General features: G+C 41.6%; 1 protein-coding gene across 1 annotated transcript in view; it reads left to right on the top strand.

The window, feature by feature from the left end:
• The first annotated feature begins 10,202 nt into the window (after window positions 1-10,202).
• Window positions 10,203-27,948, top strand: part of klf13 (Kruppel-like factor 13) — a 32,378-nt gene continuing 14,632 nt past the window's right edge. The window contains exon 1 of the mRNA XM_047033306.1: window positions 10,203-11,513. Within this exon, the coding sequence (XP_046889262.1) occupies window positions 11,066-11,513 (448 nt within the window). The 5' untranslated portion in view covers window positions 10,203-11,065. The remainder of the gene's footprint in view (window positions 11,514-27,948) is intronic.

Here is a 27,948-nt window from a genome sequence, read left to right as displayed (position 1 = left end):
TTGAATTTCAACTCTCACATAAATAAAGTGACCAAAACAGCTATCTTTCACCTGAGGATTATAGCAAAGGTACGACCATTCATGAAACAAAATGATGCAGAGAAGTTAATTCATGCTTTTATATCCAGCCGGCTGGACTACTGTAACGCACTTTTCACTGGTCTTCCCAAGCAAACCACTGAAAGACTACAGCTCATTCAAAATTCAGCAGCTAGATTATTAACCAAAACTAAAAGGAGAAAACACATTAGTCCTGTCCTAGCTACTTTACACTGGCTCCCTGTTACCTTCAGAATTGACTTTAACCTTTAGAGGAGTGAGTTCTAAATATTACCGACGCTACCAGCAGAGTGAGTTATTTTTTCGAAACGAAAGCTAGCTAGCTTTAGTTAGCTTCCGTTACCTAGCAACCTAGCATAATACTTGTAGCAATGCTATTACCTGCAAGTGTTACTTGTTAGCCTCCTAATTGTACATTTTAAAGCCATACTATAGCGTTTGTCATATAGTTTTTGTCTATCGGAAAATAGTCGGTTGGAATGTTCAGAATCACATGTGTGACGGTACTCTGTGGGGCCTGCTTTCGAACGATCACATATATGTGACGCTACTAATTAACGGGATAAGGTCCTTTTCCTCACATACAAAGCTATACATGGACAAGGACCGAGCTACATTGCTATCTCCCTTATAAACTACACACCAGCTAGAACACTGCGATCATCAAATGCAGGCCTATTAGAGGTCACCAGAAGCAGTCATAAGAAGATTGGTGATTCGGCCTTTGCTAAGTATGCCCCAAAACTATGGAACAAATTACCCATAAATATTAGGGCAGTAAACACGCTTTTTTTAAAAATTCAGCTTAAAACCTACCTTTTTACCGAAGCATTTAAGTAATTTTATCTCAGAAGGGTTTTACTACTTTTATTAGTTATATTATTGTTGCTATTTTAATTATTACTTTTATCACTTGTATTATTGTTTTTATTGATTTTATGTAAAGCACCTTGAGCTACAATTCTTGTATGAAATGTGCTATAAAAATAAAGTCTTACTTATTTACTTACTTACTTTGCACATGGTAACATGTTAGAGCGTCATTCAACCTTTTTTTCAGATTTGTGTAGTAAACATTCTCTAGAGTCTTCATATGAACTTGATTGAGTATTCGTTTTTGACTAGCTGATGTGTAAAGCATTATTTTAGCGTTAGCAATACATTTGATTTAATGTATATAAATCAGATATACATTAATTTTTGGAGATATAAAGTTGCCTTTGCACATGGTAACATGTTGTAGTGTCTTCCACCGATATACCAAGTTTAGTGTTGATATCTCAGAGATTTGCTGAGATTTGATCCAAATTCCTGTTAGGTTGCTTTGTTGCAGAATTTGATTGGCTGTACCGGACAAACCGTTTTGAAAATCCAATACAAAAGTAATGCCTGAGTGAGGCTTGCTCTGACGATGATGTGTGCCAATTCTGGGGAAGATTGGGGATCAACGTGGGGATCAACATGCTCTACCATAACTTTTGTGCGGCTTGGTCTGAAGAGCATATCTGGTAATTTTGAAGAAGATTTGACAAAAATTGTAGGAGGAGAAGGCTTTCAGAGGTTTTTGATAAAACCGGAAATAGCGGAAAAATCTATATATCCGGAAATTGACGACACGGTGTGCGTTAAATTCGGCTTGATCCAGGGAATCCATTGGTACCTCATTTGTGAAAATTGGTCATACGGTTCAAAAGTTGCGTGTGTAAACACAAGTCCAACTTTGACCCGTTGGTGGCGCTAGAGTGCCCAAGTATGGGACATGAAACTTTGTGAATTGGACCAGGGGACTGTCCCCAATGAGTGTGGCAAATTTCACAACTTTCGACCAAGCGCTTATGGGGGCTGCCATAGACACCCAGTCCTAAGAAGAAGAAGAAGAATAAATGTAGCTGCAAGCAGCAATGGAGGGGCCAAGCAGTCCAAAGCAGGACATGGCCTCCATAGCACTTGTGCAACGATTAAGTCACAATAACCTGTGGCACTCATACGACACACCAAGTTTGGTTGAAATATCTGTTTGCGTTCCAAAGTAGTGAGTGTTCAAAGTGTTTTTTTTCTGGTATAACACCACAGGCCTCCTCTGCTCCTCGTGGGAACGATGGAACCCAAGTTTGGTGACAATCGCACAAATGGTTGCTGAGTTACGCTCTCACGTGTCTTTCGCGGCTTCGCCGCCGCCTTTGATCGTCTCTACCGAACCAACGGTTTTGAAAATGGAAAATCCATCTGACACCTTTGTGAAGCTTGGTCTGAAGATCATCTGTGCCAAATTTAGTAAACATATGACACAATTTGGGGCGTGTAAAAGGTTTTTACACTTTTCCATTAAATCCAAAATGGCGTCCGCGTCAATTCGGTTGTTATGAAATATTATCGATGGTCAAGTTTGATATTTCACGAGACATCAACCGACAAAGAAATTACTTTATTAAGGTAAACACTTCAACAGTTATTAGCCAAAACACGTTTATGCTTCCGGCCACGCCCCCTTTTAGTCACATGACACCATTTTTGGAGGACATACTCAGAATAAGGTTCCGAGTAGGCATATCAAATCTGGTGTCACTGCCTCAAAGAACTGCTGAGATAAGACTTCATTTCCTGTTTGGTGTCTATTCTGCTGATTTTGATTGGCTCTCACGGACAAACGGTTGTGGGGATCAACATGCTCTACCATAACTTTTGTGCGGCTTGGTCTGAAGAGCATATCTGGTAATTTTGAAGAAGATTTGACAAAAATTGTAGGAGGAGAAGGCTTTCAGAGGTTTTTGATAAAACCGGAAATAGCGGAAAATCTATATAACCGGAAATTGACGCCATGGTGTGCATTGAACTCGGCTTGATCCAGGGAATCCAAAGGTACCTCATTTTTGAAAATGGGTCATACGGTTCAAAAGTTGCGTGTGTAAACACAAGTCCAACTTTGACCCGTTGGTGGCGCTAGAGTGCCCAAGTATGGGAAATGAAACTTTGTGAATTGGACCAGGGGACTGTCCCCAATGAGTGTGCCAAATTTCACAACTTTCGACCAAGCACTTATGGGGGCTGCCATAGACACCCAGTCCTAAGAAGAAGAAGAATAATAATACTAACAATAACAATAGGTGCCTCACAGCTTCGCTGCTTGGCCCCTAATAACAATAGGTTTCTCGCAGCTTCGCTGCTTGGCCCCTAATAAGAAAAGGTAGAATCACTTATGTGGCTTCGCCGCTTCGCGGCTTGGCCACCAAATATAGCTGCAAGCAGCAATGTGGTGGCCAAGCAGGTCAGATGTAGCCTGGCTGCCAGCCCAACTTCTCCCCGCCCAAAAGAAATTTGTTTGGGAAATTGGGTCTGGAGGGTCTCGTATTGGGGACCAACTACAGAAAACCAGAATCTGGGCGAACCAATGAAATTGCCAGGGCGGGCTTTATACGATGATGGACAGATGATCAACAGTAACGTAATCACCCACGTCACAAAAGAGCGCTTAAATTGAATTCGTTTTGAACAAACATGGCTACCGCTGGAGATCTGGGATGTTGTGATTCTGCCATCGAGTCTGTTTTAGAAGACATCGACAGCGCATTAATTTTGAAAGAGGAACAGAGAGACGCAATCAAGGCATTTGTCGATGGAAAATATTTTTTTGCCGTCCTTCCTACGGGATTCGGTAAAAGTTTAATTTATCAGCTGGCCCCGATGGAGTTGTAATCCTAAACGGAGAACTTCGTATATGCATTGCCCTTTATTGTTTCGCTCAAAAAGGTTGACCGTGTGAACAAGTACTCTCCCTACCCTTAAATTAATTTTACAACACCGGCAAAAATCGTTTGTATTCATTCTTCAAGCATACTTCAAGTCTGCTTGTAGTTTAGTTCTGTTGACAACAACTATGCGGTGCTTAACATACATCACATAGGCTACTCTGTTGCTCTGATAGGTTGTAGATCTATCCAATTGAGCGAAGTGCCAGGCTCGTTTGAAACACGCCCTGTAGTCAAAGCCCAACGGAGAGTTCTCAGACTCATATTCTGACTAGAATTATGAGTATGACAACGTCAGGCTAGGTCAGATGACCCAGAAGAAACTTTCGACATCTAGTGAATGTGGTTTACCTGGCTTTCTTTGCAGTGGCTTATAGTCTCGCTAAACAGAGAATCAGAGACATAACAAGCTTGTCAGCTTTGGTTGGATTTGAACCTCTGACGTTGCCAGGACACCAATTTATCCTAGTGAGCTATTCTGAGTGCTGGAAATCAGATTTCAGTGACTGCGTAAAAATATAAAGAATTTTTCCTGTGGCAAGCGGTTGTCAGATTTGTCCCAAGTTTAAACAGCTGTAATTCAGTCCTATTTTGATATGTCAATGTGATTGTGGTCTGAAAACGTGCAATTGCCTCAAGTAACATTTTTGAATACGTCAATGATACATATCTGTACCAAATGTCAAGTCAATTAGACCTTTGGTTCAAGAGAAGAGGAATTTTGAAGGTTTTCCAAAATTATCACTGTACAGGAAAATCCATCATGGCGGACCTTATGGGTCCTTGAGACTTTTTTGTTCCTCATGAAAAATGAAGCAAGCACACCAAGTTTCAGAAGAAGTGGAGCAAAGGGTTGGAAATGCCATCACTTTGAAAATCGGACTTGGGCGTGGCCTGTGGCGCCCCCTATGGTCAGATGTGGCCCATATTTGGTTTGGGGGTACCCACTTGGATGTAGTATCAATGTGCCAAATTAGAAAATTTATGACGAGGGACCTTTTGAGATATTGGGGCGCAAGGAGAAGAAAATTATAAATAATAATAAGAATAATAAGAATACCAACAATAACAATAGGTTCCCTCCTACCGGAGGAACCTAATAAGAATACCAACAATAACAATAGGTTCCCCCCTACCTGGAGGAACCTAATAATAAGAATACCAACAATAACAATAGGTTCCCTCCTACCGGAGGAACCTAATAAGAATACCAACAATAACAATAGGTTCCCTCCTACCTGGAGGAACCTAATAATAACAATACAAACAATAACAATAGGTTCCCTCCTACCGGAGGAACCTAATAAGAATACCAACAATAACAATAGGTTCCCCCCTACCTGGAGGAACCTAATAATAACAATACCAACAATAACAATAGGTTCCCTCCTACCGGAGGAACCTAATAAGAATACCACCAGTAACAATAGGTTCCCTCCTACCGGAGGAACCTAATAATAAGAATACCAACAATATCAATAGGTTTCCTCCTACCGGAGGAACCTAATAATAAGAATACCAACAATAACAATAGGTTCCCTCCTACCGGAGGAACCTACTAAGAATACCACCAATAACAATAGGTTCCCTCCTACCGGAGGAACCTAATAATAATACCAACAATTACAATAGGTTCCCTCCTACCGGAGAAACCCGAATTATCCAAACCTTAGATACAGTATAAAAACATCTGCTTCTGCAATTATATTACTTCAAAAACAACATATCTCAGCTGAAAAAAAAGAAAGACAAATGGACACACAGCTGATTTATGTTGGGTAAAGTGGGCCAACCACAGCTGATTCCAGATATTTTGTTCACTGTAAGCATTACTGTAAAACCTTTTCTGTTCTATTCCAGTATACTGTGTTTCTACTGTACTTCCTTTAGTAAACAGTAAGAAAAAAAAACTGATTTGCTTTTTACTGAAATGTGTTTGAATGTGAACACTATTGTCTATGTGGACATACAGTTCCCAACCAAGAAATTTACTGTAAATGGTGGATTGCATGTTTTGCATGCAAATACCTGAAACATAAGTCTATGCAGTTTTTATTATGTCAACAATACCCAGTATTTTGAAACCTGGTGTACTTTGATTGACTGCATGAACCTTGTGAAGTGAAAACCAGTGTTATTCTTTGACAGAATAATTTCATTTTGAGTCAGATTCCAGTGTATCGAAAAGTTACATTTTAATTCAGATGCTGATTTACACGTACTGTTTAGCTGAAATATGAATTGTAAAAACGTACAACAATGGCGGTCAAAGGATTCTGTTCTCTTGTTGGTCACGACAACCCCGCCCCCACCCCTGACGCAAGCGGTTCTTAATACGGACCAATCACAGCCAAGGGGTATCCGTAAAATGACGGACGGACAGACGGATCGTCAGGAAAATCAGTAGGTGCACGCAGAGCTCTCCGAGGGGCTCGGAGAGGACACGGAGAGGGCGTTTCTTGACGGAGAGGGCGTTCCCCGTGTGCGTAAAAACGCAGAAGTATAAATCGGCCTTCAGCTTCTTAGGAGCATTCTAAGAGCGTTCCGTTCTTAAAACGCTCCTACGAAGCTCTTAATAAATCCGCCATTGTGAGTGAATCACTGACGGCTGCTGGTCTTGCAAATAGGGGAAGCTCATTTTCGGCCTACATAATTTTCCATTTATTTTGCTAGTTCACTGGCTAGTTCTTCCCTAAGACACTAGCCTAGCCTACTGTATGAATAAATTAATCAGGGCTCTCAAGTTTTGAAGACAGGCAAAAGTGACATTCTCTCCCCCCCCCCTCCCTCAGGGGGTCAAAATTAATTAATTAATTGCTTTTTACCTGACATCTTTGAAAGGCAGCAATGATTAATGCATTCATGGCCAGGATATAATAATAAATAATAAATAAACTATGACATCATTTTTAAAGTCAAAGCAATCGGGCCTATTTACATGCCGCACTGGTTCGATCCTGCCACCTCTCACGTCCCAAGCGCCGCCACTACCAACTACGCCAACGAAAAGCTAGATAAAAGTTGATGCGGGTGGCCTCTTACTTACCTGACGAGTGAGTTTCACCGATACACACCGGCTACATCTATGAACTACTTGTTCTGAGCAGGTGTTGTCAGTGAACAGGCTGTAAAACTGTTGGTTAAGAGACTCGTGAAAAACTGATGCTAATTATCTGGGAAACATTTTTTTAAAGCAGTGAAGTTGTCATTGTTTGTGTCAAACAAGTTGTGAATTTGTTGTAACATTAAAAAAGGAGATCATGACTGTGCTCAAAGTGATGCTTTTTTAAGTGATGCTTTTTGATTGGCTGATAAGTGGCAGGCTCGACTAAGAACTCCAGGGGAGACGCGCTTGACTGACGGTTCCATAGTGAGAGTGGGGCGGCCAGAGGAATTCTGGTTGGGTGCTGCGGCATATTGAATATATTATAAATATTTTTTTTCGGCGTGAGAAATACAATGTGTGGCGGGAGGGCGTGACTAAGGACCGAAATGAATGACTGTCACTCTCAATGCGTGACACTTGAGAGCCCTGCACTCCTCAGGTAAGTAAAACGCCACCCGCATCAACGGGTATCTAGCTTTTCGTTGGCGTAGTTGGTAGTGGCGGCGCTGGGGATGTTAGAGGTGGCAGGATCGAACCAAGTGCGGGACGTAAATAGACCCGATACCTCTGACTTTTAAATAATGTCATATTTTATTATTATATCCTGGCCATGGATGCATTAATCATTGCTGCCTTTCAAAGATGTCAGGTAAAAAGCAGTTAATTAATTAATTTTGACCCCCTGACGGGGGGGGGGGGGGGGGGGGGGAATGTCACTCTTGCCTGTCTTCAAAACTTGAGAGCCCTGGGAGTGAGTTTCACCGATACACACCGGCTACATCTATGAACTACTTGTTCTGAGCAGTTGTTGTCAGTGAACAGGCTGTAAAACCGTTGGTTAAGAGACCCTGATGCTAATTATCTGGGATTTTTTGAACAGCAGTCAACTTGAACAGCAGTCAAGTTGTCATTGTTTGTGTCAAACAAGTTTTAAGTTTGTTGTAACATTAAAACAGGAGATCATGACTGTGCTCAAAGTGATGCTCGAGCTCCAGCGGTTTGCTTTGTAGGTGAACAAAACTTTCGGAAGACGTATAGAATCACGAAAAATTACAGGATATCCTTTTTTTCCATTGGTTGCATTAAATCTTACCCAGATACAATGGTGCTATTTTCCGATTGGCTATTGTATAGACCCTTTCTATTTTTTGATTGGCTGATAAGTGGCAGGCTCGAATAAGAACTCAAGGGGAGACGCGCTTGCCTGCCGGTTCCATAGTGAGAGTGGCGCGGCCAGAGGAATTTTGGTTGGGTGCTGCGGCATTTTAAATATATGATAAATATTTTTTTCTGCGTGAGAAATACAATGTGTGGCGGGAGGGGCGTGACAAAAGACCGAAATGAGTGACTGTCACTCTCAATGCGTGACACTTGAGAGCCCTGGATTGACTATTTCGCCCTTGATCCCGTGTGTGACACATGATAACTTGTGATAACAGCCGAATTGATGCGGCCGCCATTTTGAATGACTGAAAAAAAGTTTTTTCTCTACTCCTCCTACAAAGTGTTGCCAGCCCAACTTTGCCCCGCCCACAAAACAATTTGGTCGGGAAGTTGGATCTGGAGGGGCTCGTATTGGGGACAAACTATATAAGACCAGGAGCTGGTCGGACCAATGAAATTGCCAGGGCGGGCTTTATATGATGATGGACAGATGATCAACAGAAACTTAATCAACAATGTCACGAAAGAACGCTTGGGTTGAATTTGTTTTCAACAAACAACATATTACGTTGCTCTGATTGGTTGTAGGTCTATCCAATTAAGCGAAGAGGCATTTGTTTTACGAGTTTTGTTGAAACACGCCCCATAGTCACAGCCCAACGGAGAGTTATCAGACTCATATTCTGACTAGAATTATGAGTATGACAACGTCAGGCTAACAAAGTATGTCCAATCTTCACCAAATCTGGCAGAGATTATCTTCAGAACAAGCCTCACGAAAGTTATAACATGGTCTTTTTATTTTCAAAACTGTTTGCCCGGTAGAGCCAAACAAAATCTGCGGCCAAGCTGGCAAACAGGAAGTTGGGTCGTATCTCAGCAAATCTTTGATGGATTCACACCAAACTTGCTGATGTCTAAATGTTTTCGGAGTCATTTGACTGCTTGGCCACCTCATTGCTGCTTGCAGCTATATTGTAGGCTACATGTAATAGTCGCAATTACATTATAATAATGTATAATTTGTTTTCAACAAATGTCAGAATTTAGAATTACATAATCGCATTCAGTATTAAGTTACTTTATTTGGTAAGAGTAGTGCCTTTATTTTAAAGGCCCTTTGGGACGCTCGTGAGTAAGAGAGTCGACAAGCTAACAGTAAGCCAAGCATGGACAATTTAATGCTCCAACAAAAGTTTAAGGTTAAGTATGTTGGCAATCTAAGGAAAACTCTATTCCTTTGGGTACACGACAGCATGCAGCCAATGATGTATGTTGTTTTGTGTCAGTATTTTAGTTTGGTGAATGTTATGTACATGCTGCGCATGCTATTATGTTTATATTAAGCTACTGTGGTCTGTATTTTATCATTATAGGCTACTGTGGGTTTAGTAAACCTGTAGCAAGAAAGCCACCTTTTGTCTGCCCGTGCTTCGAGGGAATTATAGTACACTTGTGATTTACTTGTGTAATAAATACTGTGTTTTAATTTAACCAATTAAATAACTGTTTTCAGATTTTTGGGGTGCGGCATTTTGGGGTCGGCGTTTATTTGAGGGCGGCATTTAATCGAAGAATACGGTACAAGCTGTGAGTCGGTGGAGACCAACTCAGTGAACGACAAGGTTGAAGTCATTTTGCTACCTTCATAGATAGCTACAGCTGAAAAATACAGCCCACGGTAGTTATTGCAAGAAAAATAGCCGGCTAAATCCGCTGCACTCTGTATGTTTTTGCAGATATTTTTCAGCTTTTTGTTAGCTAGCTTGTTAGTCTTCCCTTCCAGACTGCTTCTGGGAGGTAGGCTACTGTATTGCAGTCTGTCTGGCTGGTAGTAGGCCTGCTGCAAAACAACTAGACTACTAAACAACAGCTACAAGTCAGTTAGCTAGATAAATTATTTGTCAGCTTTGTTGTCCATGTCTTTGTGCTGTGGCTCAGATAGGATTGTGATGGGACTGATAGATTATTATAGCAATACACCAAGAGAGGGGTATCAAATTATGATTATAAATCCTGTAGAGCAATCTCGATGCCATTCAATATCTGATAACTGTTTCAACTAAGCTGACGTTCCCACATCACCATTAGCCTATAGGAAAATAAGAGAACCCTGTTTCATTCTACACTTTCACACTTTGTATTTTAAAGAGTAAATAAACAGCAACAAATGTTTGTTGTGTGCTTTTTAATCTATTCAATCTTTGATAGTAAGTATGCATCTTTTTTTCAAACTTATAAGTATCCTACACTTATGAAAAATATTGTCTTTCTCCAAATGTTTGGATGTTTGATATTAGTTTTGACAATAGGTTTGGAGGTGATACCCCATCAATGCCCCAGCTGCAACGGACGCAAGCACACCTCACAATTTCCCCAGAAATCATAAAAATCATGGCTTTAAAGTTTTCTTATCAGAATTCAGTCATGAAGCCTAAATGTTCTTAGTTTCATTTGGACACATTTGACATAATGAATAATTGTAACTGTAAAATCCCGACTTTTCACATTTCAAGTATTCTAAACTTTCAAGTTATTGTCTGAAGTTGGGAGAGGGTAGGCAGGTTCATTTAGGGCCAAACGATATCCAATGAAAAGGCAGTTTCCCTGACGACGCTGCCAAATGCTACCGTTCGACACGCCCCCAGCATGGATACAGTCGGCAAGAACTGGTCCTCAGTAGACGGTGACTATGCTGGCGAGAATATAGCAGCCGCAATGGGAGTTACATGCAAGTTTTCCGGTTTATTATTAGCTGCAGAATTTCGTTAAATAGAGATCCTCTTGTTTTGTTTGTATACATTTTTGTTTTTAACGTTTCCCAGTGAAATGTTGATATTGTTAGAAAGCCGGTAAGATCCCATAGTCCTCTTATGAGAGCAACCGAATCAGCATCACACAAAGGGAACCACGGAACAAGTTCTTATAACAGGCCGACACATTTTCTTTTTGAATGTCTTAAAAGAATAGGGACTGTTTCTATTACGGAATGGATCACTTTGCAGCGGAGTGCCTTGTTTCCATGTCCAGTCGTGCAATTGTCCACGGCCCTAAAGGGGATAGAGAGATAAAACCAGAAACTGCGACTGCTCCCAGGAACGGAGAGGAGATTAAAGAACCTTTGGTAAAAGACAATTCCTCTCTCTTTGTGGTGGCTAGGATTTTGGCGGATTTCAACCAGCAAACCCCCAACAATTTTGCCTATCAGGCAAAAATAAAGGAGGAAAGCCTAGCGCCACCGAATATAACGAAAGATGATGGAAACTCTGCCACACCTACCACCATCTCCGACCCTATGCTCAAACAAAGAGGCAAACGATTGAGAGGTCGAATTGAGCACGAATCACCCCAGAAAAAGCACAAATGCCACTATTCAGGGTGTGAAAAAGTTTATGGGAAATCATCCCACCTCAAAGCTCACCTAAGGACACATACAGGTCAGTGTCACTGGAACGAAATGTAAATTCATTGCTATAAAGAAAATAAAATGCACTGTGGTTTTGCCAAAATACTTTAAGGAACCATTTTCTTTTTTTCCCCAATTCTACTGCAGAATTTCCTTTATTTTATATATATATATTTTTTTATCAAGTTACTTATAGCACATTGATGCCGATGTGTCAGTGTGGGCGATTACATGGATTCTTGTGTTAATTTTCAGACTCATAGATTGGACAATTTGACAAATTAAGATGTTTCTTAAAGTTAAACTAAACTTTGTTCTAGCAAAATACTCTTAATTTGATATGGGGGAGGGTGTCACAAATACTACCACGCCCACTCAAAGCACCCAGCCTTTATCGGAAACTAGTTCTCCCCTTCCCCCTTTGGCTTGATATTCATCTACTCTTTCAGGGCGTATTACCCCGACTGCAGTGCAAAGGCAGAAACAAACTTGTTTTGTTTGCGCACATAAAGTAAATGCAAATACCGGACATATATCAGCATGCAGTAAATAGTTAAATCTGACAAGTTGTTGTACCGTCACGATGCATCAACTGAAAGCAGGGATATCCACACACCAACATCGAAACGTTCCCGATACATTGTGGATGCACAAATTGAAACATTAACACCTAATAGTACAAGTTTGTTGGTAACAGTTTTCCTATCTGCTTGAAAGTCTTTGTTGTGAAGTGCCACACCCCCACTAGACAGTCAGCCAACTGATCTGGCCAGTAACAGACTCAGCTAGTTGAGCGCAGACGTGAGGAAGCGAAAGATCCAATGCATAGTTCACGTCAGAACACATTGAAGTATAAACTCAACTGTATTTTCTCTAGTTACCGTAATAGCCTACATTCCAGTGCGGTGACATTGGTCAAGTCCACACGTATTCTTTTACCCAATCAAATACTTCGTCTTCAAGCTTGTTAAGGTTATTTGTAAATAAATTTCAAAATGTGAATGTGTTTTGTAACGTTTCATATATTTGCTGCGATACTACACTTTAAAAAGTACATACACTACATAGGATCATTTTTAAAGATGAAAGAAAATACAAATAAACTAAAGGTTCCATGTAAAGCAAATAGTTCCAGATTAAACCATAGTACACATTATGTAAATGTGTGCTATGGCTACTGCAAGGACACACCTACTGAAATTGAGGGAATAATACAGACACACGTAGAAAGGCACTGTGTGATGCTATATTAGTGTTTGGGAGAATAAGAATTCTCTTAGTATTATCTAAAGGACAATTGATCTATTACATTAACTACATGCACGTTTTTATGTTACAGAAAACTGCATTGACAGTCCCTTAGTATAAGACACTCACAGCCTTTGTGTCTGAGGGTCACAAAATTGTCTTTGTAAATCCCTTTTTAAATGACTGCATACTGAATTATTACGCTCATATTGAAGACATCTGGCAGGGATCATCACATTTAAAGGTTCCCCATTATTTTATGAATGTATTTTCCTTTTGGAATGTGAAGAATGCCTTGATTTATTGCTTGTCTCTGAGTCTTGCCCATATGTCTTTTTATTGGGGCATTCTACAGTCTCTTGCTCACGATTGGTTTGTCTCATGAGTGTTCCTGCTCTTTTGTTTGGGTAATCAAAGAATGTGGGTCATCTGAGTTCAGCTGCCCTTCTTTAGCCAACCTTCAGTGTCCCAGAGTGCCTTTCCCCCGCACTCAGCACGCTTCCTTTCAGTCCCAACTAGCTGAGCAGAGAGTGAACGGATCATTTAAGCCAACACCACTTTGTACAGAAATTGATGGGGAACGCAGTCTTTCAGAACAGAGGGCCAGAAAGCAGGAGTCCTTATTTGACTTTTGAAATCCCCAAACTCCACCCTCTTTAAAGATTTGTGGTATATAATTTGTGAGGGTACAACAGGAACAGCGAATGAAACAACATTTTAGTCAGTTTGGCAGAACATACATATAGAAACACTTCTGTTTAAACACAAGTTAAAGATAAGCTTTGACATGAAAACAAATGGCATGAAAGAGGCGTTAACTGTTTTGACTCTTATCGAGAACATGTCAAGCAGTGAGTTCAGACTACACATCTTTAGAGGAGTGTTTTTTTCATTGCAGTTAGAGGGAGATGTTTGGCTTCTGTGGACAATAGTCTTTACCTGATTGTGTCTTTCTATTTGCTTTGCCCTCACTGATAATCACATTTGGTCATACAAGGTATTCTGCTTTTCCTTACCACTAAACTGGTGTATTTACATAGGGTGTCTATGACGTCAATTTCCGGTTATATAGATTTTCTGCCATTTCCGGTTTTATTAAAAACCTTTGAAAGCTTACTCCTCCTTAATTTTTTTCCCAATCTTCCCCAGAATTGGCACACATCATCGTCAGAGCAACCCTCAGTTAGGTATTAATTTAATATTTGATTTCAAAACCGTTTGTCCGGTACTGCCAATCAAATTTGGCAACAAAGACACCAAACTGGAAGTTGGGTCATATCTCAGCAAATTAAAAAACACTGCAACATGTTACCATGTACAAAGGCAACTTCATATCTCCAAAAATGCTCTGCCAGGTAGTAGCGGTGCTCGTTCCGTGTACCGTTGGGGGGCGGCCAACGGGGTAGGGGGCAGCACAAGATTTCTTCGTCCCGGGGGGGGGGGGGGGAAATTATTTGGAATTGTAGATGTATGTATGGTTCATCTTAAGGTAACTTTTGGTAATGTTAACTCTATAAAGTTCATCTGTAGCTCTTGGTTTGCCATATGGAAACGAGGTACCGTATTTCTTCGAATAAACGCCTCTGCGTTTATTAAATAACGTTCGAGGGCGGCGTTTATTCGAGGGTTGTGTTTATTTGAGGGCAGCGTTTAATTAGTAAGAGAGATTTCGTAAATTGTAGCTGCAGTTCAGCCATAGACAAATTTGTTGCTGGCATTGTGACAAATGAATCATGCAGTTAAAAACACAGGTTTCATTTACTACCGCTGACCTTGTCTATTCTTTGTTTGTCTATGAGTGCAGCAACTCCCTTTCTCATTGGCCATCAATTAGGTGTGCGTTGGTAGTACAACTGTCTCAAATACAAGTGTTCAACATTGTGTAGGAATCTGAAGCAGCATGCCGAAACGTTCATACACGTTAACTTTCAAACAAAAAGCTGTGCAGAAAGTTATGCAGGCTACAGGTGTAATAAATACTGGGGTTGAATTTAACCAATTAAATAACAGTTTTCAGATTTTTTTGATGCGGCGTTTATTCGAGGGCGGCGCTCATTACACAACGTTCATTTTGGGGCAGCGTTTATTCGGGGGCAACTTTATTCGGGGGCGTTTATTCGAAGAAATACGGTATTAGCACGATCTACTTGATCTACTTGGGATGTAAATAAAACCAAACTGGTACTGCTAACTCGACTGCTCTAATTCTTTGGGTCAGAACTACTGTTTTTCCTTTGAGCTCCTGAGCCATATACTGATAAGCCTCCAGCACACGGTCACCCTCTTCCAGCTCCACTCTTTCTACTTTATTTACTACACTATTACGTAAGGGATAATGCCCAACGAGGTGTCCAATATCTCCTGATAGTGGACAATGCGGAGGCGTGAACCGTCCGGCGCGCAGCGGAGTCCATTATCAGGTGATAGTGGAAACCTCGAAGGGCATTATCCCGCGTATACCATGGTCACTTGCCACCGATTTTTTTTACAAACATCAATTTATGTTTTCAGGCGTTTTGCAAACGTTTTTTTACGTTAGCCAACTCTGATATATTTTAGTCCGCTCAGCTCATAGAACCAACACCGGCTTTCCCTTGGCTGAGCTATTAGCCCGAAAGCTAACTTTATGCTAGCAAGATTCAGAGGCAATAACATTGTGTATGGTTGACAAACAAAATAAGATTTGCCAGCCATGTCACTGTCCCAAAATCAACATAAAGATTTTCACGAACAATATCGGCCATGTACTAGTACTAGGCTACAGTATGGCCGCAGCCTGTGGAGCGAGTTGAATAGCAAATGGATGTGATATGACCGTATCAAAGTTGACATTTTCTCCAAACAGTGATTATAATTTGACAGTATCTTTAACAACAAGACTAGCCAGCTATCGAGCCATGTCATAGTCCCCAAATAAAATCTTTTTTCAGAAGAAATAATTGGCCATGTGTAGAGTTGCTGCTACTGTCGTGTTGGCCGCAGCCTGTCTGAAGTAGATTGACTAGCGAGATGAATAGCAAATGGGATGTGAGGTGAGCGGTTACGTGACACTGACACACTGCATTCAGAAAGGAAACATTTTTCAAATAGGTTAAAATAAATATTGAAGTCACTCATTGTTGTAAATTATGGGCTTCACCGCAATGTAACTTGGGGGGGGTCACGTCCCCCTCACTGTAAAAAAAAGTTGTTTGGACCCCAAATATTTGCGATCAAAATATTAGGGCATGACTGGTGTACTAGTCCAGCGATCTTTCCATTGCTTAACAATCAAATCCGTTCCACTTTATCAGTAGGGAGAATATCCATAGCAATAGAATTCCACTCCGCATTTTCTAGACAAACAGCATCACACACGCAGATTCAACTCCCATACTCTTTGATCGACACATCGCGCTTGCAGTTAGCACTTCAGACATGACTGTCCCACAGACGAGACGGACATAAGGAGGTTTTTTTCGAGGAAGAGGAAAGTAAGTCAGAGTTGCCCAAGTTTTCCCTTCAGTGGCCAAAGCACTCTTATGAGACATTTTCTGACTATAATAGCATTAGTTAAGTCACAAAGATCCTTCTGCAAACAATGATTATAGCTAGTTATAGGGGACGGACTGGGGGGGAAAAGTAGCCCGGGAGTTATACTGTCAGACCGGCCCACTCAGTAAACGGCCCGGGGCCCACTCAAAACACGGCGCGTTGTCCAATCAATGCATCGCACGTATCGACCAGTCATTGGCCTACTTGGAAAGATACCCATACACTAAGCATTTTTTTGGATGATTATAAAGAAATTACATGATATGTTTAATTTCATATGTTAAACTTCCGAAGTCCGTAAGAACACATTTCAGAAGACAAATTTCAAAAAATCGGCACCATGTGTGTGAATACAGATCGCGAGGAGCAGTACAAGTTCAGTCAATGATTTTAGACTACAAAAGGTCTTAGAGCAATTTTTACGTAGTCAAGCTGTAACATGTGAAATATTATGAGATGCTGACGATGATGACAGAGTTGGTAATGAAAGTGGGCAGGTATTTTGGACCATTCCAACCCCGTCGGCCCACCGGGGATTCGGTATCCCCGATGACCAGTCCGCCCCTGGCTAGCTAGATATGCAAACTTTTTACCTACATCTAGCACTACGCAATACCATACTTTATTTACCCATTACAAGTGGAACAGCATTTGTTAATTTCTTAATCTGGGTCTGAAATATGTTGTGCTTTTGGCCGTTTTCAGACCTAGGCGTCTGTTTCAGGCAGAAAAAGATGACAAGGATATTTTTTCCAAGTAGCTACAAAATAAATTGCTGGTGTTTTTTTTTATTGCTATAACAACCGTGAGCTAATCTGGAGTTAACCTTAGCTTACATGCTAGTTTTTCTAAAGACTGAATAAAGAAGATTTGTATTTGTTTTTTCAGAATTGTCTTCCAAATTAAACAAGATTGCTCAACTTGTAATTTTGGCAATTCGCAGAATTTCATTGCTACATGTTAGTCTGTAACATAAAGGCAAAACTGATTCAACCATTAAAACCATATATGCTCTGAAAGCTTATAATACCCTCAGGATGTTATCTAATGAGACAAGAGACACGTCCTTCTCTCCATATTAGTATGCTGCCCATACATAATAAATTTGGTATTGGTAAATGGAGTATATGGCCGATACCTTTTGGGCTGTGCCATTTAGGGAAACTGATTCAACCACCTAAAACATGTATTTTCTGAAAGCTGTGGAAAAGACTACAGGTTTGAACACACATTTGACCATTTCCGAACTGTCCAGTCATGCTTTAGGGAGATGCACGTTTTTTATATAGCCTACATAATTATTAGGCTACTAAACCTACCAATTGTGAATTTGATATGCCGATAACGTGATTAACATCTCAGAAATCTTCATATGAACAATCTACATTGAGCTTATTTAAATTATCAATATGAAAGAATGCTCAATGCATCTCCATGTCTCCTGATATAGCCTAGGTGGCTGAGATTGAGAGTGAGTCAGAGGCAGGGGCAGCAGGCAGGGGCAGTGGAGACAGCGCTGTTGCTGAGGTGAGTGCTGAAAGGTGACAGATAGTTGGAGATGTCCCATTGCTTATTGGGAAATTTAGTTTTAAAATATTTTAATGTCCAGCCCCTCAGTATATATATAACAACTATGGTAAATAGTTGTGGTAAATGCAGCAGAATGCGGGAAATTGCATCTTCATCTCTTAATGTAGTCCCCCCAGACCCCCTGGCAAAATGTGTCCCCCCCACTCTCAAAATGCTGCTGACGCCCATGTTGTAAATACAAGTTAGCTTGTATTTAGGGCTCCTGTGCAGCCAGCAGGCTCCTGTGTAGCCAGCAGAATAATTTAGAACGGTGAAAAGACAGTTTTGCTGCAATGACGCAGTAGGTTCTAGCCTGGCTTTGCCCTCCAACGTACTTCCGCTCAATTTGGATTTTGCGTCTGTACTAGGTCTGGCCATTCAGTACGTAAGAACGATTTTTCAGGTAGATTTTCTACTGGCGAATCAGCGAACAGAAGGAGTGGCTGAGAAAGATGACGTTGATGTCGTGCGCCAGTTTGTGTTGTAGTTCCATAATGGTGGCGGAGAAAGATGCGAGCGAAGCCATTCGGTCCGTTGTGGCAACACTGCCGAATATCTATCAACTAAAGCCGGAGCAAGAACAAGGCCGAATCCCAATACTCCCCCTTACCCCTTCCCCGCTCCCCTTAGTTTTGCGCGTTCCCGTGAGAGCTAGTGGTATCCCAATACTCTTTTGGAGCTAGGGGTAGGGCTAAGCAGAGGGGTATACACCCCTTAAAACCAAGTAAGATCGGGAGCTTACTTGAAACCTAGGGCTATGTGAATACTGCGCGACAGGCAACAATGGTAGCCAGATCATCCAGAGAGTCCGAAAAATGTAATATTTTTGTCGTAATTAATTGATAAAAAATTATGACAGTCTTGTCATATATACCTATATTTGCATCCATTTTCCTAGTTGAAACGTACCAAACTAGCGATTACGCTGATGATTTCTCTGACTAACATGTCTACAGTTTTAAGTAAACTCCATTAGCAGCGAATTTCGTTTGAAATCAGTGCATAACACTACTTGCTTTGGAGATATTGATACGTGCTAGAGGACGTACCCGTAACCAAGTGGCGTCCCATTTCTTAGGGATATGTAGCCCTTACCCCTCAGTTCCGAGGGCCAAGGGCTAGGGGTAAGTTAAGGGCTAGGGGGAAGGGGTAAGGGGAAGTATTGGGATTCGGCCCAAGTTTTGCAGGGTTTTGTTGGTGGCCATGATGTTGTGGCCCTTCTCCCCACAGGGTTCGGGAACAGTTTGATTTTCCAGCTACGGCAGCTAGCTCTGTTACAGTAGTGGTGAAGGAATTGGCTAAGGCGAAGGCTAGCGATTGGTTATGGCAGATCAGAGTGGCTCTGGGTAGATCCAATAGTTTTAAACTTTAACAGGGTACCCGCCTACAAGGAAGTCAATGCTTGTCAATGGAGCGAGGCCAGATTCTCTGTACAAATGAAATGCACAAGAGTGTGGTTAGGCCCAGGCTAGTAGGTCTCCGTTATCACCCGATAATGGACACCCCTGCAGCCAATCAGAATCAAGTATTCTCCCAGACCATGGTATAATCAGTAGTAACTCACTTCCTTTGTATGTGGCTGTGATTAAGAAACCAATCATAGATAGGCATTTGTGCAGCCTGCACTGAAAGACCTTTGTAAGGCTGTGGGTTTACTAAGATCATTTCAATGGACCACAGAGCCCATGTATTCTTTAGTTATCTTTGGAGAAGTCTTATAAAAGCCACTTTTGTACATTTTTCCCTCTGCCCCGCCCTCTGTTCTCAAGCCTGCTAAAATGCAGGGAATAACAACCGGGCTGAGGGTTTGCGTGTTTTGAGGTCTATCCCCAGCCACTGTCAGCAGTCCGGTGTCGATTACCCCACGCAGGAAGAGAAGGATCTAGAACTGCTATGGCTTGGCATACCTCTCCACCACAAAAGCCACCACCCGCATCTCTCACGTAATGCCAGAGATTTGCAGCTCAGGGAGGATGGGGCCAGGAGTGGGAATGTACTGTACAGCAGCATAGTGGGGGTGGAGGCAGATGTAGGGATATTCTTGCCGCTGTCAATGCCCTGCATGGATGTAGGTCATTTATTTAGCTGCATCTGCAGGCCATCTGATAAGTGTGTTCAGAGTGGTGACAGTCCTACAGAAAGAGAGAAAGCGTCAGCCTGAACCCGAACTGCATCCAGCCATGGGTTGAAATAGTGAGGACTGGCTAACAGATGTGTGTAACTCTAGGCAAATACGGCCTCCTGTCTCTAGCAGGTCTGTTATTCACCGTGGTGTGTAAGGTGTATTAATCTCTACCTTGTGATCAATCAGACTGGGGCAGATCTTGGCAGCATGTGTGCTGTAGGGCGAGAGATGAACAGCAGCAGTCAACGCCCTGGGGGAGGGGACCAAGGCCTTTTCACATCAAGACGTGAAGAGATTCCAGTCTATGAGGATGACCCAAGATGTTTTTAAGATAGCTCGCCGCCTTCAATGGTAGCCCAAATGTAGCTATGGCCTTGTGATTCCACTATGTGTCGGGGTGAGGGATATAGGCTTGATACTGAGCCGAGGGGAGATCTCTTCATGGGAGATAGCAGTGTACAGCCTCTGTGACTTGAGTCATGGATGATAGGGTATCTCTGCCCCCACCTACCAGTGCCAATCCGTCTGTAGACGTAAACATCCTCTAATGGCTGCAGCTGTTTCTTTACCCTTAGCTAACCAGGTTAAAAAGATTTGTCTGGGCTAACAGACGACTGCTGGCCATTTTACCTAACCCCAAAGGTTGGGCCACTATCTAATTGAGGCAATAGTGATGAGATGGTCAATGTGTTTCAACCCCCCTCCCCCCACCCAGAGACAAGGGGATGTAATAATGTATGTCGGAGTATGTGCGGATCCCATGGTTGCTCTATGTCAATAGCCCTGAAGAGCGGGTGGGGGTGAGTTACGGTTAGCTTGCATGGTTCTTATTTGAAAGGCATTACAATGTGAAGGTGCTCCTGATGACTAGTGATGCTGCTACCATTGTGCACAGCCTGATGACTATTGGCCCAGAAGGTGTAACATGTCAATCAGGGGCTAGGAAGGTTCTCTATGTAAATACAATAAGTGAGAATGCTTTGTACTGCCCCTTGTTTGAGAACTTTCACTCAGCCCCAACCAGTCTTGATGACAAACGTCTGACTCACATATGACTCTGAAATTCTGGAGCCATTTGTATCTAGCACTAAATGATAATAAGTCAGACTCTGAAAGGGGCTGTGTGATGAAAGCTGTTATGTTCTAATATATGAAAAATGACGGAGTAGGCAGAGCTTAACCAACAGGTACTTTACTCAGGGCAGAACTAGCATGGCATCTCCCGGAAGTCACTTCTTCATGTCTACACAACCTGTATCAGTACTTCCTGTGCTGCATTAAAGGTACAGGACATTTTCCCCTTTGTAGAAAAGGAGTAACTACCCTACTGAAATACGTACAAGTATAATAGAAAACACAGGTATGCAGAGCAACTTACCCTTTTGACTAACATTACTGTGCAATTAAAATAACTACAGTGCAATTACTACAGTAACAGTGTATCAGAAATAGTGCGTATAGTAACTAGAGAGGGTACAATTTCTGGAGAAATTGTAGGGTGTGCTTTCTTGCGTCGGTTACAGGTGGGTCCGTTTTCCCTTCTAGTGATATTTTCAAGCATTTAGCCTACTCATATTGCATAATTCATTAAGAACACCCTTTGAAACAAGGAACCCCCTTTGAAACAAGCTACTGTAACAACGTTGTCACTGGCAGTATTTCAGATGGAATTGCGATTCAAATAGTACCGTCTGCTAACTGAAAATAAGCCCCCCCAAAACGTAAATAAGTTCGATATTAATTTAGGGGGACATGGCTAATTCAGAAGCAGTTTGCTAGAGGCAAGCTAGCTGCCGTTGCTATCCACACTTCACTGATTGTTTGAAAGCGCCGGAAATGAGAATGTTTCTTTTGAAAGGGATAATGTATAGAACGCCGGTCATTATCGGGAAAACAAGCCCCGACAGGACGAACAGCAGAAGCCCTGAAGGGGCTTATTTTCCCAATAATGACCGGCGTTCTATGCATTATCCCGCTTATTACACGGCTACTTGCCAACAAAAATAACTTAACACAGTGTGTCTTTATACAATGTATTTGTTACCATTCGTATTGTTGATCAGCAGAGAAATAGTTCGCCAAAGACGTTGAACTTCATAGACTTTGAACATTCTTTAGTCTTCAAATCAGCTGACGTCGCTAAGCAACAGAGTACGCTGGGGTTGAAAAGTTACCGGACTACTTGCGGAGTGCTACGAAAGACGTGAATCCGAGGCAAAAAGGCCACTTCCCTTGACAGCGGTCAAATGTGCATAGCAACGGTCAGATATGAGAAAATAGTTCACCGCAGAACGTTGGGAAGCCCCATTCAAGTAAATGGAGCATTCTACAGCATTAAAGAACAGCCGTGTAATAAGACATAATAAAGTTTAGCCATAGCTGTGGCATTGAAGACAGTACTGTAGCCATGGGCGTCAGCAGCATTTTGAGAGTGGGGGGACACACATTATGCGGGGGGTCTGGGGGTTTCTCCCCTAGATTGTTTTGAGATGTAGATGCAATTTCCCGCATTCTGGTGCATTTACCAACTATTTACCATAGTTGTTATACATATACTGAGGGGCAATGGGACATCTTCAACTACCTGTCACCTTTCAGCACTCACCTCAGCAACAGAGCTGTCTCCACTGCCCCTGCATGCTGCCCCTGTCTCTGACTCACTCTCAATCTCTACCACCTATATCAGGAGACATGGAGATGCATTGAGCATTCTTTCATATTGATAATAATAAGCTTAATGTAGATTTTTCATATGAAGATTTCTGAGATGTACATCATGTTATCAGCATATACAATTCAGAATTGGTATAGGTTTAGTAGCCTAATAATTATGTAGGCTACATTAAAAAAAAGCATCTCCCTAAAGCATGACTGGACAGTTCAGAAATGATCAAATTTGTGTTCAAACCTGTAGTCTTTTCCACAGATCACATCCTTAGGATGTAAGCTTTCAGAAAATACATGGTTTAGGTGGTTGAATCAGTTTCCCTAAATGGCACAGCCCAAAAAAGTATCAGCCATAGCCTACTCCATTTACCAATACCGAATTTATTATGCATGGACAGTATCCTAATATGGAGAGATGGAGGTGTCTCTTGTCTCATTAGATAACATCCTGAGGGTATAAGCTTTCAGAGGATATATGGTTTTAATGGTTGAATCAGTTTGTCCTTAAAATTGCACATAAAATTCTGCGAATTGACAAAATTACAAGTTGAGCAACCTTATTTAAATTGGAAGACAATGTTACACAAACTAGACAAACTAGCATGTTAGCTAAGGTTAACTCTAGATTAGCTCAAGGTTGTTATGGCAATAAAAAAACACCAGCAATTTCTTTTGTAGCTACTTGGAAAAAACATCCGTGTCATTTATTTCTGCCTGAAACAGACGCCTAAATTTGAACACGGCCAAAAGCACAACATATTTCAGACCCAGATTAAGAAATCAACAAATGCTGTTCCACTTGTAATGGGTAAATAAAGTATGGTATAGCCTAGTGCTAGATGTAGGTAAAAAGCTTGCTTATCTAGCTAGCAATAATCATAATGTTTGCAGAAGGATCTTTGTGACTTAACTAACGCTATTATAGTCAGAGAATGTCTCATAAGGGTGCTTTGGCCACTGAAGGGAAAACTGGGAAACTTTCACTTACTTTCCTCTTCGTCGAAAAAACCCTCCTTAAGTCTATCTCGTCTGTGGAACCGTCATGTCTGAAGTGCTAGCTACAAGCGCGATGCGTCAATCATAGAATATGGGAGTTAAATCTGCGTGCATGATGCTGTTTTTTAGAAAACGTGGAGTGGAATTCTATTGCTATGGGTATTCTCCCTACTGATAAAGTGGAATGGATTTGATTGTGAAGCAACGGAAAGATCCCTGGACTAGTAGACCAGTCATGCACTAATATTTTGATCGCAAATGTGGAGGAGTCCAAACGGACTGTAGCCTACTGCTACACACTGCCAGAGGGCGAGCCGAGTCTGTAACGTCAAAAGAAGAAGCAGTCTCACTCAAATTCCAAGTTTTACACAAATAACAAAAATATGCTGACCCGCTGCCATATCTTTAAAACACTGCTCTCCATTTGGATGTAGAATTGACCCTGGTACGAAATTAAACAAAGACGCAGATCGACAACACTGTTGTTGCTGCCGCAATCCTCAATGGAGGCTGACGACAAGCAACGCAATCAAGACCAAGACGAACATTTTGACACAGCCGTTGTCAGTGTGGTCCAAATATTGACTGAGCCTTAGGGGGGCGAAAATAAACAATAAATAATAAGAAAAAGAATATATGAAGGGAATATATGCTTCATGCTTGGCTAGACCTGTTGCTAGTTTCCTCCAGGATCACAATGACTCTTATTGAGTGACTTGTTGCTCCTGTAGGTTAGTTATAACGAAGTTAAGTCTTGTACTCACTGTGAAATATTGCTCTTGTAGGTTAGTTATAACGAAGTTAAGTCTTGTACTCACTGGGAAATATTTTACTATTGATTGTTCTTCCACAGGTACAGTCCTGCACTTTTTGTGGTTCATGTTGTTTAATTTGTAAACTTGTATAACTGCATGCTCTTATGGGTCTTCCCTTTTGGCACTTGTTTAGTTTTCCACAACGTATGCTTCATGTTTTGGCTGCTTGCAATGTTTGGGACTACCTCGTTGTTATGATCAGTGACCTATGCTCTTTTGTAAAGCTCTCTCTTGGAAGTCACTTTGGATAAAAGCGTCTGCTAAATGCATAAATGTAAATGTAAATAAATGTAAATATATATGTGAGATAACAATGGTTTGTGCTCGCCGAAGGCAGCACACCCCAATTTCAACAATCGATGGTCACTGATTCAAAGTGCAAGTGAAACAATCGTATGCATCACCAGAATCACAGTATAGTATTACATTCTTAAGTAACAAAGTCTTGCAGCCAGGTAGGCTGACGAGTATCTCGCATGGGCCTAGGCTCAGGTGATTCGTCAGGTGGTTTAGTGTCTTCGTGTGGAAGTGTGTGTGTAGTGATGGGAAAGCCAGTAAGGTGGGAGGCATTTCAGGTATTTCCATTACTCAGTCTGTATGTACCCTCACCAATCTTCTTGCTTATTGTCAGAGGATCACTGAACTTCCTGTGTCCTTTAGAAACATGTAGTGGATTTCTCACCCCGCACTCTATCCCCTTTTTGAAAGGCAGGAGGACGAGCACCAGGTCTGGCATCCGTGTATGTCTTCATTTTGTGCTGACGTTGGCCGACCCTGTGACGTATGTCCATGTCCATGCTGTCTGAGCCCACTTGTGACAGTACGCCACCAATGCCGTAGTCCGATGCGTCTGTAGACACTATGGTGCGCAATGTGGAATCAAACAAAGCCAAGGCCTGGCTATCCAGCAGCATGCTTTTAACATTCTCGAAACTAGTCTGTGCCTCATCAGTTCACTGAAAAGCACTGTGAGTTGATCTCAGGCATTTACATTTACATTTATTCATTTAGCAGACGCTTTTATCCAAAGCGACTTCCAAGAGAGAGCTTTACAAAGTGCATAGGTAGCTGATAATAACAACAAGATAGCCCCAAAGCATTGCGGGTAGCCAAAACAAGCACACATTGTGAACAACCAAAAAATAAGTGCCAAAGGGAAAAACCATAAGAGCATGTAGTTAAGCAAGTTACAATTTAAACATGAATCTGTAAGTGCAAGTGTACCTGTAGAAAAACAAGCAACAGTAAAATAAAATAAAAATATAAGATTAACTAAAATAAAATACAACAGTTTAAATCAGCTACCACTAACCAACAAGAGCAACAAGTCTCTAAGCAAAAGTCATTGTGATCCTTGAGGAAACTAGCATTGGGTTCAGCAAACCATTCCTTAGTACCATTGTACTCCCTGAACAAGTGCGTCTTGAGCCTTCTCTTGAAGGTGGAGAGACAGTCTGTGTCTCTGATGGAGGTGGGGAGTTGATTCCACCACTGGGGGGCCAGGCAGGAGAAGAGCTTGTGTTGGGACCGGGCAGTCTTGAGCGGTGGGACCACCAGGCGGTTGTCTGAAGAAGACCGTAGGTGGCGGGTGGGGGTGTAAGGCTGCAGGAGAGACTTGATGTAGTCGGGTACAGTCCCGTTCACTGCTCGGAAAGTCAGTACCAGGGTCTTGAATCTGATGCGGGCCGTGATGGGTAGCCAGTGGAGGGAGATGAGGAGCGGGGTAACGTGGGAGCGTCTGGGTAGATTGTAGACCAGGCGGGCTGCCGCATTCTGAATCCTCTGAAGAGGGCGGGTTGCGCATGCTGGGAGACCCGCGAGCGGCGAGTTGCAGTAGTCCAACTTGGAGAGGACAAGTGCTTGAACAAGCAGCTTGGTGGAATGCTCAGACAGGTATATCCTGATCTTCCGTGAGGGAGAGCTTGTCATCCATGGTAACCCCAAGGTTCCTGGCAAAGAATGAGGGGGTCACTGTCGCAGTTCCCAGGGTGATTGAGAGGTCGTGGGAGATGGAGGGTTTGGCCGATGGAGGCATGCTCTCATTGGTTCCACCACAGTAGCGTGGTTGGACAGGAACTTGGAGGACCATGAGAGCAGTCCAAGGAAGGAGTACAGAGTTGAGGCATCAGTAGGTGCAGGTGCATTAGCAATGGCCTGTATACGTTCAGGATCAGGCTGCAGTCCATCAGCTGAAACGACATGTCCCAGGAAAGGCAAGCTGGGCTGACGGAAACAACACTTCTCATCGTTGAGTTGTAGGCCAGCAGATTTCAAGCGATGTAGAACGGTGTCCAGAGCTTTGTCGTGGGCAGGCATGTCATGGGCATGTACAATTATGTCGTCCAGGTAGTTGTCCACCCCTGGCAGGCCAGAGAGGACGATGCTCATCATTTTCTGGAACGCAGAAGAAAGTCCATATAGCACACGACGAAAGCGAAACAAGCCATCATGTGTAATGAATGCTGTGAGGTCACGGCTGTCTTCATGCAAAGGCATTTGGTAGTAAGCACTAGTCAGCCCTTACGGAAGGAAAATATATTGCAGTATATTGGAAAATATGATGTGATATATTAGGCATAGGATTTAATAATTTTATTGTACGGAAATACATGGGATAATATATTGATGATAAATATATTACTAATATATTATAAACTATTATATATATTCATGTAATATATTGCAATATATTGCAGAATACAGCAATGATTGCCGTTTTCCATATAGTGCAACATATTCAACATGAATATATGATATATGTGTTTATATATCCCAAAATATATGCAATTTTAAATCTATAAATACCACCATAATGTATTCCGATTTATATGGGAAAATGTATTGGTAATATATGTAAAGATATAATGTCACATGTATGTTTAATATACGGTAGAATATATTTGAATTATATGTAAAAAAAATATAGCAGTAAGCAGCAATGGCGAATTCCTCCTTCAAAATGGCAAAATATTGTAAAATTGATATAATAGTTACACTGGGATTACCCAGAAAACTAGAAACTGTTTTGTAAAAAAAAAAAAAAACGCTTATGTTTGGAGTTGAACCTGGAACCTTCGGTTACCAGCACAACCTCTCATCCAATTGAGCCATTCCAAGACCTAGACTTTGCAGTGTTCAGTTACTGAATAATAAAATAAGGCGTTTCTCCTATGGCAATCATAGTCACATTTGGTCCAAGCTCAAACAGCTCTAATTCAGTCATATTTTCACATATTAAGATGAAACTTTGCAGGGTACTTCAGGGGGAAGTCACCTTAAAGCCTATTCCTGACGGGGGAATCCTAATTATATGGAAAGATATACATGAAATATATGTACAGATATGTGTTCAATATATTGTGGAATATATTTTAAATATAGGTAAAATTATATGGAAAAATATTTGAAATATATGACAATGATCGCTTCCAGCAAACCTCTTTTGAATTAGCCACTTCCCCCTAAATAAATGTCAATCTTACGGTATTTACGTGTTTGGGGACAAATTTTCA

This window comes from Hypomesus transpacificus, chromosome 14 (genome assembly GCF_021917145.1).
Source record: "Hypomesus transpacificus isolate Combined female chromosome 14, fHypTra1, whole genome shotgun sequence".
In the NCBI taxonomy this organism is placed as follows: Eukaryota; Metazoa; Chordata; class Actinopteri; order Osmeriformes; family Osmeridae; genus Hypomesus; species Hypomesus transpacificus.
Note: the sequence above shows the minus strand (reverse complement) of the source record. Positions and strands in the feature narration are given on the sequence as shown.